The sequence below is a fragment of the Eschrichtius robustus genome, chromosome 2 (assembly GCF_028021215.1).
Source record: "Eschrichtius robustus isolate mEscRob2 chromosome 2, mEscRob2.pri, whole genome shotgun sequence".
Taxonomy (NCBI): Eukaryota; Metazoa; Chordata; class Mammalia; order Artiodactyla; family Eschrichtiidae; genus Eschrichtius; species Eschrichtius robustus.
Window position 1 is genome coordinate 173,740,498 of NC_090825.1, and position 16,427 is coordinate 173,756,924.

At 57.8% G+C, this 16,427-nt stretch overlaps 1 protein-coding gene across 1 annotated transcript; it reads right to left on the bottom strand.

Moving 5' to 3' along the window:
• Positions 1–3,836: 3,836 nt before the first annotated feature.
• On the bottom strand, positions 3,837–12,285 carry STXBP2 (syntaxin binding protein 2). The gene is made up of 19 exons (XM_068534964.1): positions 12,221–12,285; positions 10,899–10,948; positions 10,537–10,618; positions 9,960–10,036; positions 9,754–9,832; positions 9,563–9,666; positions 9,007–9,155; positions 8,749–8,833; positions 8,531–8,661; positions 8,332–8,439; positions 7,987–8,044; positions 7,766–7,831; positions 7,590–7,670; positions 7,062–7,200; positions 6,468–6,577; positions 5,536–5,631; positions 4,593–4,678; positions 4,319–4,476; positions 3,837–3,995 (listed from the first exon to the last, which is right to left on the bottom strand). Exons 1-19 carry the CDS (start codon positions 12,255–12,257, stop codon positions 3,910–3,912), a joined length of 1,782 nt encoding a protein of 593 aa, XP_068391065.1. The 5' UTR covers positions 12,258–12,285; the 3' UTR covers positions 3,837–3,909.
• Between the last annotated feature and the right edge of the window lie 4,142 nt (positions 12,286–16,427).

Genomic DNA, 16,427 nt, shown 5'->3' on the forward strand with positions numbered 1-16,427 from the left:
AGCACATCCTGAGAACCACCGCCCAGCCGGGGCAGGACCATTTTACAGTATTAAATAATAATGATGTATTATTATATTAATACTATATTATCGTGGTATATATTAATATTATATTAATGTATTATTATTGTGGCAGTCAGTGGTTCCTGGATGTTGCCTCTAAGCTTATACCATGACCACCGGTGACTCTGGGGTCTGTTCCCACCCCAGGCCTCCCCGATGAGCCCGTGTGTCCAGCTGCCTCCCAGGGATTCAGCGACCTAATCCACACCCACAATAACACGTAACAAAACGCGCTAGGTTGTAACTTTCCATACGAACCAACTTCAGTAGTTGCTGAGAGTCCTTTCAAGAAGGATCCCAGCTGATTCCAGTGGGAGGAATGACAAGCTTGAAAATAATCTTCAAGAGATATTGGCAATAAATAAATAGATAAAATTTTAAAGTACAGAAAAAAAAAATTGGAGAATTCCCTGGCAGTCCAGTGGTTAGGACTCTGCGCTTTCACTGCGGTGGCCTGGGTTCAATCCCTCGTTGGGGAACTAAGATGCCACAAGCCTCGCAGCGTCGGGGAAAAAAATAATAAAATTAAATTAAAAAAAAAAAAAAAGGAGAGATCGGAGGGAATCCATGGCTGCTAAAACCTTTATGTGGAGAGTTGCTGGAAACCAGGGACACCTGCCCCCGGCCCCCAACCCACCGACCAATCGTAGGGACATGACATCATGGAGCTCCTGACGTGAGGCTTCATAGGATGCAGAGAGAGAGGGTGGATTTTACTCTCACACGAGGGTTTTGAGAATTCTGTGTAATGCGTGTGGAGGGCTTGGCAGGATGCCTGGGACGTGGTCAGGGCCTGACACTACCGGCTGCTGTGGCTCATTTGCGGGGGCGGGGATGGGGGTGGTCTGTGAATATTTGTACAATCAAAATGTCCTGAGGTGGGAGACTTTACAACATCATCTACACGTACAAATAAGGGCCAGAGGCCGAGGCGATTTAAGCAACAGAGTTTCGCTGGCGCTGAGAACTATTGAGTAACTCATGACCTTCTCCCCCTCCCCCACCCCCGCCGTCTCTAACTAGGGTCACCCAAGCTCGGGTTACGGACGCTAAAGATCAAAGCAGCCGGCAAATTGAGCCACAGCGCCCCCTGGCGCCCAGAGCGCTGACCTACCTTAAGCGGGTTCCGGAGGAAAACCGCGGCTTCCCAAGGAGGCGAGTTTAAAAGTTAAACTTTTTAAAAAATTAATTAATTAATTAATTAATTTTTGGCTGCGTTGGGGTCTTCCTTGCTGCGCGTGGTGGCGTGGCGGCTACTCTTCGTTGTGGTGCGCGGGCTTCTCATTGCGGTGGCTTCTCTTGTTGCGGAGCACCGGCTCTAGGCATGCGGGCTCAGTAGTTGTGGCTTGCGGGCTCTAGAGCTCAGGCTCAGCAGTTGTGGCGCGAGGGCTTAGTTGCTCCGTGGCATGCGAGATCTTCCCCCACCACGGATCGAACCCGTGTCCCCTGCATTGACAGGCGGATTCTTAACCACTGCGCCACCAGGGAAGTCCCTAAAAGTTAAACTTTTAAAACCATCTCCCTCCCACTCCGTCTCCCAGTCGAAAGGCTTCCCTGCCAAGGCCATAAGTGGGGCGGTGGTCATCCAGGGCCGGCCGTCTCAGTGGTCTGAGATGACCCACTTTCTCCCCTGCACCCCATCTACTCGACAGCCTTGCACGTCCATCTTTCTGCCCTATTAGGCGTTTCGCATAAATCTTAGTAGAATTGCTGAATCGGAAGGGTTTTTGCTTCTCCAAGGCCCTACCTGCAAAACTGTCCGTGTGATTTTTCTGGGAAGAGTGTCTTTAGATTTCTCTGAAGTCTCAAAAGGATAGGTGACCTCAAAATCAGGGCCAAGTCTTCCGTGGGCAGGGAAGCAGGGCCCCAGGTGTCCTGTGTCTGCCCACGCCACCCTGGTCCCAGCCTTGGAGGGGCCACAACTCCAGAGGTGACAGGATGGAAATGAGTAGCGCTCCACTGGGGGGGCGCTATACCCAATTTACCCGCCCACCAGGGCCCCCTCCCCAGGCACTCATTCCAGCTGAGCCCCATCGCCAACATTAGATTTGGGGTGCCCACCTGACCCTGCTCAGATCCTTTCTGTAGTTTCCCATCACCCCAGCAGGGGCCAAATCCTCACTCAGGCCCCAGGTGGCTCTCAGACCTTGTCGTCCCTCAAGACCTTTCCCTCTGGCTCCATTCCGCTCTCTTGCCTTTGCCTCCACTGTGCCCTCCCCTCCCTTCCCAGACTTCTCTTCACTTTCATTCTCGTAAGTGCCACCTCCTCCAGGAAGCCTTCCCCGGCTGCCCCTGACTGAGTGGATTACCGTGTTCTTGGGGCTCCCACAGCCACCTGTGCCACAGACTGCCGGCCTGGCTGTGTGTCTGTGCCCCAGAGAGAAGGGCCTTCATCTATCTTATTCAGGCCGTGAGATTCACATCTCACTTTAGCTGAGTGTTATGGGCTGAACTGTGTCCCCAGAAAATTCATATGCTGAAATCCTAACCCCCATGCCTCAGAATGTGACTGTATTTGGAGATGAGACTTTTAAAAGATAATTAAGTCAAAATGAGGTCATAAGTGTAGACTTTAAGCCAATATGACTGGTATCCTTATAAGAAGAGGAGATTAGGGGCTTCCCTGGTGGCACAGTGGTTAAGAATCCGCCTGCCAATGCAGGGGACATGGGTTTAAGCCCTGGTCCGGGAAGATCCCACATGCCACCGAGCAACTAAGCCCGTGCGCCACAACTACTGAAGCCCACGTGCCACAACTACTGAAGCCCGCACGCCTAGAGCCCAAGCTCCACAACAAGAGAAGCCACCGCAATGAGAAGCCCGTGCACCTCAACAACGGGTAGCCCCCGCTCGCTGCAACTAGAGAAAGCCCGCGTGCAGCAACGAAGACCCAATGCAGCCGAAAATAAAATAAATTAAAATAAATAAATTTTTTAAAAAAAAGAAGAAGAGGAGATTAGGACACAGACACACAGAGAGGGAAGACCATGTGAGGACACAGGGAAAAGACAGCCATCTACAAGCCAAGGAGAGAGGCTTTAGAAGAAATCAACCCCGCCGGCACCTTGATCTTGGACTCCCGGTCTCCAGAACTGTGAGAGAATAATCTCTGTTGTGTAGGTCACCGGAATGTGGCACTTTGTTATGGCAGCCTCAGCAAACTAACACACCCAGTGAAGGGTCTGATAAGTCCTGCAGTTAGGAGCCCCTGTGAACAGCCTGGAGAAAGTGGGGTTGGGGAGGAGGATAAGCAGGGGGAGTTCCTACTCTCTGGGGCAGGAACTGGGCATCGTTTGCTGTGTTCCTATCCTCACACAAATGCAGATTCTGATCCTAGGAGGCTGAGAAGACCCCCGGCCTTGTGTGGCTCCAGGCCCCACTGAGACAGTTCCGGAAGGGCTGGGGGTGCTGGGATACAGGGCCTGTTCTGCTTGTTACTACTACTACTGATGGTCCCATCGGAGCAGCCGAGATAACCCTAGTACCAGTAGGGGAGCAGCTGCTGTCATTTTCCCGTGCCGTCAGCTTTCGGCGCCATTTCACCTCCTCTGCAAAGCCACTGCCATCATTGGCCCCCACGTTTTTGGAAGGGGAACCCAAGAAGTTGGCCAAAACCTAGCAGCTAGTAGATCTTGGAGCCAATATTCAAATTAGAGCTTGGGATGCCCTCTGGAAGGACCACAGGGTGGGGTGGGGCCTGAGGCACAGGTCAGGGAATGGGACCCAAGGGTGGCAGTCCCCATCTAGCTCCCATGGAAAGAAAGTGAGGTGGGTGCCAGCTGGCAGAAAGATGGGAGTTTATTTCTCTGAAAAGGGAGGGGGGCGGGTCAGGCGGGGGTGGGAGGGTCAGGGCAGGGAAATGTCCTCCAGCTTCTGGTCCAGCGTCTTGAGGTCATCCAGGAAGCGGGTCGGGGTGAGGATGTGTGAGGAGCCTGGGCAGGAGGATGGGGCTGGGGGAACGGCCTCGGCCCCTGACACCCCCCAGGTGGGGTGCTCGGGAAACCAGGCCCTGACCCTAAGGACTCAGAAGGCTCACCCCTTGGAAAGAGAGGGCTCCACTCCTAGGTGACCCCTTCCCTGGGAAGCCAAGCCCTAGCCCCTCAGGTATCCGGTATCCTCTCATCCAGGCCCTGCGGAGGCTCTAGGCTTTGGGGACCCAGAAGGCACGCAGCTGTCAGTCCCCCAGGGACCCACACACACAGGGGCAGGCTCCCGGCCCCACCCCAGCCCAGGGGCCCCAGTCCTGGCCACTCACCAATAAGTACCTCCCACTTGCCATCAGTGGCCCTGGTCACCTCATAGGCGGCCCGCATCTCTGACATCGCCACACCGCCCATGATGTAGACGATAAGCCGGGGCCCTGCCCGTGCCTCCACGCCCGTCTTGTTCTTGTGCCAGTGGCCGAAGCGGGCGCTGTCCGGGGGAGACAGGGGAAGGTCAGTCTCAACAGCAGACCACCACCCCCATACCCAAGCCTCACCTCCCACGGGCCTGGGCACAGTGAAGGGGGGGGCATCCCTGGGCCTCACCTGACGGCAGCCTGGGAGCTGGGCGTGGGTGCAGGGTCAGACACGAAGGGCCACACCTTCCGGTCCAGCCGGTCCTCCACGGCATCCTGGGGCCAGAGGAGGAGGCTGAAGAGAGGGGCCCAGGGTCTGGAGCCCCCTCCATAGGGTGTGTTCATGGGCCAAGGTCCTGGCAGACAGGAGCCACCATCTGTATCTCCAGCCCCTTGGCGACCCAGGACCCTGGGTCCCTAGCTTCTTAAGGACCCTGCTCCCGCTCAGCTCCTCAGGGACCCAGGAGTGTGGACCCACAGACCCTTGGGAACCCAGGACTCTGAGCTCCCTGCCCCTAAGGTACCCAGGACCCTGGGCCCCTAGCTTCTTAAGGACCCTGCTCCCGCTCAGCTCCTCAGGGACCCAGGAGTGTGGACCCACAGACTCATGGGAACCCAGGACTCTGAGCTCCCTGCCTCTCAGGTACCCAGGAGTCTCAGCATCCAGAGTCCATGGGGATACGGGGGCCAAGGTCACTGGCCTCCAAGCAGGCGGAGGCGCCAGGACTCCACACAGACGGCAGGAAGCCAGGAAGCCAGGTCCCTGGCCTGGTCCTCTTTGTTGCCGCTGCTTTTGGTTCCCAGCATGGGCAGGGACTGGCATGGGGAGGGCAAAGGGGGACCCAGGGGGCTTTCTGGGGGGGCAGGAGCGAACAGAGGGGGACAGAGGAGGGGACCAGCAGGTGGAGAGGAAATGAAGCTCCCCTATGGGGGACCCCTCCGACACCCCACTTCCTCCAGTGTGGGCTTGGGATGCCCCCATGACACAGCAAATCGGATGCCACAGGGATGCCCATAATGAAGGATTTCCCCTTAAGCCCGGGGGCTTAGGACGGTGAGCAGGAAGAGGGCTGGGCGTTGCCTGGATAGGGGCGGGGGGTGGGGGTCAGGCCCCAACCCCCCACCAGCGGTACCTCCATCACATCCTTGATGATCGGGGTCCAGCGGGACAGCTGATAGGTGGGCTCCGAGCGCTCCCTCCGCTCCAGCCGGCTTGCGGTCCCAGAGCCCTACAGGCGGGGTGGGGCGGGGCAGGGTCAGTGGGGGAATCAGGGAGAAGGAGGCGGGTCATAAATGGGGCTGGGGGCTTGTCGGACTTGGGAAGGTTGCAGACAAAGATGGAGAAAGGGAACAGAGAACGAGAGAGAAAGATAGAAGGAGGGAGGGAGACAGAGAGAGAGACAGACACAGAGAGAGCGAGGAAGGGAAAATGAGAGAGAGGGAGGAAGAAATACAGAGGCAGTGAGACAAAGATGTGACAAAGAGAGAGATCAGGACTAAGAGAGAAAGATGGAGACAGATGTGGGAGGACACAGAAACAAGGGAACTGAGAGGTGGCGGACAGGGCGACAGACGGGTGCCTGGGAGAGAGACGGAGGACCAACCGGCGAGGGGAGAACATGAGAGATGCGCGCGGCCAGAAGCGGAGGCAGGGTCAGGGGAAGTGGGATGTGTGGAGATCGGAGCACAGGAAGCTGCCATGTGTGTCCCGGCCGGGTTGGTGGCCCTCAGACCTCTGGGAGCCCAGGGTCAACTGTGTGCCCCATGCTGGTGACCCGGCTATCCGCCCCCAGGACTCGGACCACACGGACTGGGGCTCTGGCTACGCCTCACCCGCCCTGTTTCTCCTATGACCGCCGAGGCTGGGGACAGCCCTGGTGCCCCCCGGTCCCCAGACCCCCCACTCAAGCCTCCCTGTCCTCCAAGAACCACATCATGCCCTGCGTATCCCTGCCCTGGTGATGTGCCCTCCGCCCCCAGTCACTGCCCTCTGACTCAGTGCCCGCTCCCCAGGCGGCCCCACCCCCATATCCGCCTCCCCCTCCCAGTCTCTGACCCAGCATACCCCGGAGTTGGTGACAGTGCCCCCCAGCTGCTCCAGGTTCTGGATGAGGCTGCTGTGCGCCTGCACGTTGGCGTGCTGGATCAGCTTGGCCAGGTTCTCCTCGCTCACACCTGGAGGAGGCCGACGGGCGGGCGGACGTGGATGGGACGCTCACGGGGTGGCAGGGGGGAGGGGAGGGTGGGGGGACAGAGGTGGCCATGCACGCTTCTGGGTTGAGGGGCTTGCGGTGGGGTGAGGAGGTGCCAGAACCATGAGCAGCATACAGTTCAGAGGCCCTCGGGACCAGCGGAGCCACCCAGGCTGGCGCGGGGGGATTCCTGATGTTAGAATTCTGGATGCGAATCCCAGAGGGGGTAGTAGACTGGGGGATCCTCTGGAATCAGTTGAGGGGGCCAAATTTGGAGACGTCATAGATTTGCAGGCTCTCCATGCCAACGGAGGCCAATGGAGGGAGGCCCAGGGTCCAGAGGGGTATCTGTGGGGTTTGGGGGCATCCCGAGGACAGGGCAACTGTGGGGTTTAGAGAGTCCCAGGATCACTGGAGACTGCGGTGAGTGGCGGTATACCAAGGCCGCCCCCTTGCCCCCTACCCACCGTTCCGTAGAAGAATGTAGAGCAATAGAACCCGGATCTTGTCGTAGGCTGGCACCGCGGCGTCCAGAAGCACCGGCACGATCAGCTTCATGGCGTCCTTGATCTTCTCGCCCTCTGCGTCAGAGCCCATGGCTAAGTCCTGTGGGGCATGGGGGTCAGCCACTATGTTGGGGGACAGGGCAGGGCAGGGACATCCCAGGGGCCTCGGTAAGATCTTTGGGCTTCATTTCATCCTACCACCAGGTCTCTGAAGGTTCTACACGTGTTCGCAGAGAGGTCCCACCCCTCGCACAGACCACACCTCTCCATAGGCCCCGCCCCTTACCCTGGTCCTACCTTTCCATGGGCCTGGCACCCCCACAAGCCATACTCTACCCCAGAAAACGCCCCTCCAAGGCCCCGCCCCCACAGCCCCCGCCTCCCTCGCAGGCCCCGCCTCCCCACAGACCCCGCCTCCTCCACAGACCCCGCCCCCACATGCCCAGCCTCCCCTCCACAGACCCCACCCCTGCCCCGGGCTCACCCCACCTGCTCCACACTGCACAGCTTCTCCACACTGCCCTTGAAGTGCTTCATGCAGTCATCGGCTAAATGCAGGTGCGTAGAATACTGAGGGGCAGGGGTGGGAATTGGGGTAACAGAGGTTGAGTCAGGGTGGAGACGGGGTGGCAGTTGGAGGGGGCAGGTTCCCCGCCCCCGCTCACCTTGTTCAGCTCCTTCTGGTACTGTGGCATCTTTTTCAGGATGTGGGACAGGTCTTTGATGTTGGCCTGGGGACAGGGAGGGACGTGAGCCAGGCCCTGCCTACCGGAGGCCCCTGCTGCAGGCTAGGGATCCAGACTGAGGCCCCGCCCCCATCTTTGGGGGGGGCGTGGGAGGGGCGTTTCTCCCAAGCTGCCCACCCTGACACAGGCCCACACCCTACCTTGTCTGTGGTCAGCCTCTTGCTCTCACAGAATGTCTTCAGGAGCTCCGTGACCTTCCTGGCGGTGAGAGCGGGCAGGGAGGAGGGTGGGGACGGCTGCCAAGACCGCAGTTTGACGGCAGAGTGGGAGGGGCATTGCACGGGCAGGGGATGGGAGCCAGGAGACACAGGCCACGTGCGAGCCCACAATGGGGACGCATCGGGGAGGCCAGCGGAGGGGTGTGGCTCGTCGAGGGGCGCTCACCCAGAGCGGGAGGCCACGTGCCCGGTCCACAAAGCGGGGGGAGGGGGCGGGGACCGCGTGCGGAAGAGCCCACACCCCCCGCGCCCACCACGTGCACGTACTTGGACACATCTGCGATGTGCATGTGCCGTAGGTCCACCCACAGGTCATCGTCCTCGTCCAGCAGCACGGCCTTCTCCCGGGCCTCACTGAGCCCCGTGGTCTCATACCTGGGGGAGCAGGAGACATGAGGGTCGGGAGCACTGGCTGAGGACCCAGGGCCACAGTGATGGCAGATGGCGAGTCCTGGGGTCCACCCACCTGTACGTGTCCTGCTCGATGTCCAGCAGGTCATAGGCCATGGCCTGGAAGGTGAGCTCATGCAACAGTGGGGACACGGGGTCGGCCGCCCGGTCCATGATGAGTAGCTGTGAGCGACTTTTCTCAGGGCCCTGGGGTGGAGGGGGTGGGCAGGGATGAGGACATTGACCCTGACCCTGGCTGGGCCCTCCCCCCACCTCCCCAGAAAGCCCCCTCACCTCGCCCAGACTGGGAGTGTCTGCCTTGAAGGCGTTCAGCTTGGCTAGGACGGCGTGGGCCAGCTGGGCCGTGTCCTCTGGGCCCCTGAGGGTGGGGTGGGCAGATGTGTGTGGGGGAGCTCAGGGCCTGGGGTTGGGGAGGGCCAGGCACAGACTGGGGGTCGGGGATGGGGTTAGGGACCAGGGTGAGGACTGGGGCTGGGGTTGGAAACAGGATGGGGTCAAGGTCAGAGGGTGGCATCCAGGTGGGGTCCCCACTTGTGGTAGCGGATGGCCGGGTACTCTTGCAGTGTGGCGCACAGGGTGGCGATCTGCTGGGCCAACGCTTCGAGCTGCCGTGCCCGCTCGCCGGCCCGGAAGGGGCAGTAGAGATTGTAGGTGCTGTGCGGGGCATCCAAGGAGAACACCTGGGAGGGCACAGAGCCGCCGCTGGAGGTGTACCCCTGCCCAACTCCAGCAGCCGCCATCTGCCACTCCCCGGGGCTTCCTCTGGCCTCTGGAGCCTGCTCTGCCATCTAGGAGGCAGGCCTGGGGCAGCCCCCAACTCCTGTCTAGAGGAGGAGGTGGAGAAATACCTCAGCCCCCTCCAACTTGGGTGGGACGACGCTGAGGTGAGCTCTATGCTGCCCCCTGCCGTTGCCCAGTGGGACAGAACTCCGGGTGCCACAGCGCTACGAGCTCATTCTGCCCGGTGTTGGCTCCTTTGCTTTCTGATTCAGTGTCCCCTTTACTTGTCTCGGTGCCTCTTTCTGAGGGAACCTGGGACGTTTAGTGACAGACCCCCACCCCTGCCCAGGACTAGGCTGGGCTGTACCTGAGCCTCGTATGGGAGGAAGGCAAGGTGGATCTCTTTCAGCGTCTTCACCACCTTCGCCAGCCGGGAGCGGCCCAGCTCACAGAACAGGGGCTCGGGGCAGGCTGGGGTGAGCAAGAGGGGGCATCAGGCCAGGGCAGCCCACACACCCCCTCGCCCTGACCCCCACCCCACTGGCTCTCCTCACTCACTGTCGGTGAAGAAGACGTGTGCCGCTTTGTAGGTGAAGGTCGGGGTCCCCTGGAAGTCTGCGATCAGGGCCTGCACCGACTGAGGAATGCGGATCACTCTCCAGGCCTGGCCCCTAGACCGACCATCCCCTGCCCCAGCCTCCAGCCAGCTGCCTGTCCCCCCCTACACTGCAGACATGCGCGCACACACCCGTTCACATAGGCACCTTCTCCGTGGGGCTCAGCAGATAAATGGCCTCCAGACTGGGGATGGGTTCTCGCCGTTTGTTGATGTCCTCCACAACTAGTAGGAACAGAGGAAGGGGCACATGTGGATGGCAGTGAGGCCAGGGCACATGGGGAGTCTCTGACTCAGGGAGCTGGACACTTGGGAAGGAGGGTCAGATCCTGGGGTGAAGCAGGGGGACTGCACCCCCTAAGGGTCCTAAGCAGGAGGTGCACACCCATGGGTCACACGGCTAAGAGCTACATGGGCAGGGTTCTGCACATTCGGGGGGTCACACAGTCATACCCCCTGGGGATCGCCCACAGAAAGTTATCCATTCTGGAGGTCACGCACTGAGAGTCCTACATGGGGTTCCACACACAGGGGCTGCACAGCCAGGGAGGCTGACCCCTTAGAGATCACAGCCAGGGAGCCCTGCATGGGAAGTCTGCCTATCATGGGCTCCCAAATCAGGGCTGTCTGTGCAGTAAGCTGCATATTTGGGAGTTCTGGAGAATTTGAGGGGATCCCACACTCAGGTCCCATCTGGGCAGCATGGGGTGGGAGTGTCCACTCACTGGTGATGCCCTCAGCCAGGATGTCTGACATCTTGCAGCAGGACGACAAGATGCGCATACTCGGGTGGTCCATGATGAGCACCTGTCCAGATGGATGGACAGATGGACCGGTGGACAGACAAGGGGGCGGGAGAGGCTGAAGCTGTCCCTGAGGAGGGGCTGGGGCAGTGGGCAGGCCTGACAGCTTCAAGAGCTGGTTGAACACGAGGACCCAGGACCCCATCCCCACTCCACCCCATCCCAGACTGGCCCACCTGACCCCACCTCTGTGGACCAGCAACCTCCTCAAGGAGTTGGAGGGAGTCCCACATTCAGGGCCCCCCACATGGGTTTGGACAAGGCATTCCAAGTCTCAGCCCTACCTTCCACTCCCCATCCTTCTTGACGCTCCGAATGACTCCGCTCAAAATTTCTGCAGGGAAGTGAGGGGCAGGCTCAGGATGCCAGGTCCTCTGGCCCCACCGTGCCCCCAAACCTTCTGGGTCCCGGGCTGGACCTCCATCTGAACTCCCATTTACTCCTCCCCCGAGTCCTGTGAGGTAGCTCCTAGTCACCCCCAATTTATAGACAGGGCCACTGAGGTTCAGAGAAGAGAAGTAAGTTGCATAAGCATCCTCAGCACTTAAGTGGCGAGTGCCTGAGGCATAAGTAGCCACTGGATAACTATGCTTTAGATAAACGAATAAGTGGAAAGCCAAGACTCACATAACAGGTCTACCTGCCTCCAGAGCTGGGCTCTCAGCCTCCCTATCTGCTACTCAAGTACTCCTGGCCTGTATATTTCAGCCACACCCTTATTCCATCTCCGTCAGTTTCCCCTGGACCAGAACGCAGGACCCCTGGATCCCTGGTCTGAGGTATGCCTGGCTGTGGTCATCCCATTACCCAACATCCAGCCTCAGTTTCCTCATCTGTAAAATGGAATCAGCGATTCTCCTGTCTCCCCATTAACTCCTATGTAGGAGGCTCCTTTTTCAGTTGGGGTTTTGGGGGTTTGAGCCATACTGGGCCCTGCCTAGTGGAGGGAGTGGATAGGCAGCCCCGCCTGGCAAGAGTGCCGTGTCCACAGTTATCATGACGGCCAGGGCGGAAGGAGCCGCTGAGGCCGGAACTACCGGAGGTGGGGGAGGGGGCGACCTCCACCCCTCCCCCAAGAACCCAGCCTGCAGGGCCAGGATGCCTGGGTCCTCACGCTGCATGGGGCTCTTAGCGACCGGGCAAGGAGGAAGGCGTCCCCCACCCATGGACCTGGATAGGGGCTCGGACGCGCCCCCTGAGCACTCTCACCACCTGGGGTCGCTGACCAGCGCACCCAGGCCCGGCCCCCGTCCGCACCATGGGGCCCCAAGAGTCCAGCTCGCCGGACTTCGCCCGGCTCAGAGATCCGGGAGTCTGGATGTCCAGCTGTGCCCTCCCCCAGCTGGCACCCTAGGGGTCCCAGGAGTCCCTGCCCAGCGCCTGTCTACGCCACCCTTAGTCTGATTCCTTTGGGTCCCCGGAGTTCTGTCTCCCAACTTTGTTCCGCTCCCTCCAGGGAGAGACGGGACATCCAGCTGAGGCCAAGTCCCCGTCCGCCCCCTCGAGCGTCAGGTGCTCGACGCCCAGCCAGGCCCCCAACTCCCCGCCGCTTGGGTCCCAGAGTCCGTGCGCACCCGGCCCCCCGCCCCCAGGGGGCGGCACTCACTTTCCCCCACCACCGCCTTCAGCCCCGAGGGCGCCATCTTCCCCTAAGGGCGCCGCCGCTTCCGGGTCTGTTCCAAGGTGGGGGCGTGGCCCTGAGCGTCATCCACGTGGACTCCGCCCCGCGGGGCCTGGCTCCCGCCCCCTGCGCACCTGGCCCCGCCCCGCCGTCGGTTTTCAGAGAGGAAGACGGGTTCCGTGTGGAGCCGACCCGCGAATGAGTCCACGCAGACGCGCACCAAGTCGCCGGACGACGCACTCACAGACGTGAGCTCAGACACACTTCCCTAGCTTGTGTGCAGCGAGAAAGTGGGATCGCAAGGCAGTAATAACCTCTTCATCTTTCCCAGGCACAGCTCCACCCTGCCCGAAGTTTCTCTCTGTCTGCACGATACTGTGTGCCCACCCGGAGCCGCAGGGCCACAAACCCGTGACCCACTTATGTAATGTCCCCGAGTTTAGCAGCAGCAGCGGGCTTGGGCAACACTTGATAAACTGGGGAGGAGGCCTGGTTGAAGCTAAGCCTGCACCTACTGTGTGCTAGGGACCTGTGCCAGGTCGATCCTGCCAGAGACCCTGACGGGAGATGCGGGATAGACAATGAAACAGCGGCTCGGCCGGACCCTTGTCCAAGGCCACGTGATGAGTAGGCCTATTGCAATCTGAAACACGAGTCTGTCCCAGGAGGTATGCTGGTCATGGCCTTGCTGATACGCACGTGGATTCAGTGGCATGCTCAACCGCTTGCATACTCTCTTTCACACACACACACACACCCCTCAATTCACGCTCGACTAGAAATTTCAGGGCCTGCCCCTGCTGTGCACCAGCAAAGGGTTGACACCTTGTCATTGCAAAGGGCCCAGTCCAGCAGCACCTCATCATTTAAATGAGGATTTAAAGTGTGACACACGTGTGTGAATGCAGAGTCCTAAGCTGGTTCAGTCCTGAACCCGTGCTTTTATTTGGTGTTTCTTAAGAGTCGGCCAGGTGCCAGGTCCTCTGCCACTTTCATGGGACAGGCGTGGGACTGACCACAGTGAATAAGACCAGAAAGCCTGCCAGGCAGCACTTAAAGTTGAATGGAGGAGGAGGGGATAGAAAATAATCGGTTATGCCTTAAGGAAATAAACAGTGACCTGATAACAAGTGCCCCGGTGGGGGGCGCTTTATTGAGGGTGGTGCCAGAGGGGTACTCTATGGGTGTGGCCTTTAGGCTTAACCCTGAATGACATCAGGGAGCAACCATGCAGAGAGAAGGGAGGGATGAGCTCAGAGGAGTGGCTGGAGTGAGGTGAGGTTGGAGGGGCCACGGAGGCCAGACCTCTGTGGGACATGGTAGGACTAACCCGATTTGCCTTGGATTGAGAGGTTCACAGGACCCAGGACTTTCAGTGCTAAAACTGGGACAGTCCTGGGCAAACCAGGATGGCTGTTCTCTCTATGTAGGAGTTTGGGGTTTTCTTTCCTTTTTCCTTTTCTCTATTTCTTTCTCTTTCTCTTTCTTGCTCACCTTCTCTTTCTCTCTCCCTCTCCCTCCCATCCTCTCCTTTTCCCTCTTTCTTTCATAGTTTTATTGCAATATAATTCACATACCATACAATTTGATCACGAAGAGCATACAATTTAATGGCTTTTAGCATATTCACAGTTGTGTATCCATCACCAATTTTGTTTTTTTAAATTTATTTTATTGACGTATAGTTGATATACAATGTTAATTTCTGCTGTACAGCAAAGTGATTCTCAGAATATACATATATGTGTATATATATATATATATATATTTTAAATTTATTTATTTATTTATTTTTGGCTGCGTTGGGTCTTCCTTGCTGCGTGCAGGCTTTCTCTAGTTGCGGCAAGTGGGGGCTACTCTTCATTGCCGTGCACGGGCTTCTCATTGCGGTGGCCTCTTGTTGCAGAGCAGGGCTCTGGGAGTGGTGGCTTCAGTAGTTGTGGCACACGGGCTCAGTAGTTGTGGCTCATGGGCTCAGTAGTTGTGGCTTGCAGGCTCTAGAGTGCGGGCTCAGTAGCTGTGGCTCACGGGCTTAGTTGCTCCAGGGCATGTGGGATCTTCCTGGAGCAGGGCTCAAACCCGTGTCCCCTGAATTGGCAGGTGGATTCTCAACCACTGCGCCACCAGGGGAGTCCCTATGTATATATTCTTTTCCATTATGGTTTATCACAGGATACTGAATATAGTTCCCTGTGCTGTACAGTAGGACTTTGTTGTTTATCCATTCTATGTATAATAGTTTGCATCTGCTAATCCCAAACTCCCAATCCATCCCCCATTCCCCACCTTGGCAACCACAAGTCTGTTCTCTATGTCTGTGAGTCCATTTTTGTTTTGTAGATAAGTTCATTTGTATCCTATTTTAGATTCCACATATAAGTGATATCATATGGTATTTGTCTTTCTCTTTCTGACTTACTTCACTTAGTATGATAATCTCTAGGTCCATCCATGTTGCTGCAAACGGCATTATTTCATTCTTTTTCATGACTAATATTCCATTGTATATATTTACCACATCTTTATCCATTCCTCTGTCAATGGATATTTGGATTGCTTCCATGTCTTGACTATTGTAAACAATGCTGCAATGAACACTGGGGTGCATGTATCTTTTCAAATTATAGTTTTGTCTGGGTATATGCCCAGGAGTGGGATTGCTGGATCATAATGTAGTTCTATTTTTAGTTTTTTGAGGAACCTCCACACTGTTTTCCATAGTGGCTGCACCAATTTACATCCCCACCAATGGTGTAGGAGGGTTCCCTTTTCTCCACACCCTCACTAGCATTTGTTATTTGTAGAATTTTAAATGATGGCCAGCATAACCAGTCAAGTTTAGAACATTCCCGTGATCCCAAGGTGCTCGGGTTTTCTCCTGAGGACAATGGGGGCCAAGAGTGTTCTGAGCAGGGGAAGGAGGGGACCCTTGCAGCTCCTGGGAGGAAGGATGGATTGCAGGGGCAAAGGAGGGAGCTGGGAGACCCTGAGGAAGCTGGGACCACCTCTAGCTTCTCAGCCTGTCCCCTGGTGGTGAGGCTCTGTAGGGTCTGCCACCTCTCATTATACTCAGTGAGGGTGACCAAGGTCTTCTGCTGTTATGGGCTCAAGGCTGCCCACGGAACAAAAAAGCGTGTTGAAGTCCTAACCCCCAGAACCTTAGAACGTGCCCTTATTTGGAAATAGGGTTTCTGCAGGTGCAATTAGTAAAGATGAGGTCGTGCTGCAGGAGGGTGAATCCCTAAAGCAACGTGACTGGTGTCCATGTCTTATGACAGCCATGTGAAGGACACAAGGGGGACATCTGTGACAACAGAGGCACAGACTGAAGTCCTGCTGCTACAAGCCAAGGGACACCAAGGACTGCCGGCAGCCACGAGAACCCAGGGGGAGGCAAGGAAAGACCCTCTCTTCCATGCTACAGGAGTATAGCCCTGCCAACACCTCGATTCTGTACTTCCGGCCTCCAGAACTGTATGACAATAAACGTCTGTTGCTCTAAGCTACCCAGTTTGGGACACTTTGTTAAGGCAGCCTGGGAAACTAATATGTCCGGGGAGGAGCAGGACATCACGTTGGCATCTGGGTCTTGGGGCCATGGAGAGGGTGTGAATGGGGGCTCCGGATGGTGGAGGGCTGCCTGGGGAGGAGGACCAAGCTTTTCAATTAAGCAGAGGTGATGAGAGCGTGGCCCATGTATTCCGAGAAGAAACTTTAACTGGTTTCCAGAAAGGCATCCTGGGGATGGGGTGGGGTGCAGGTGGGATCCTCCCAGCAGCACCCTCTCACGGGGCGCTGAGGGAGAGCCATAGCTGCTCAGCGGAGGGGGCAGGGGCTTTCCTCCCCAGGAGTCTAGCCTCCAGTCCCTAGGCCGGGCTGGGGGGAAAGATCAGAGGAGACAGACCAACTTGGCATTGGCGGTGGGGAGACAGGAGCTACCAGACCTTCTTGTTTTGGGAGTCGGGGGTGGGCAACCAGACCAGGGGAGAGTGAGTAGAGGAAGGGTGGCCAGGAGACAGAGGCCAGCTGGTGGTGCCTCAGGGGTCCTCGGGCCCAGCTTCCCCTCCTCCCACCACCTGCGGATGGCAACTGCCTTTCTGGCAGATATGGGTGGGCAAGCTGGGCAGCTTCAGACCTCACCTCGGCTGCCCTATGGCCCTGTCCTCTCCCTAGGGGACCCAGCCAGCCCAAG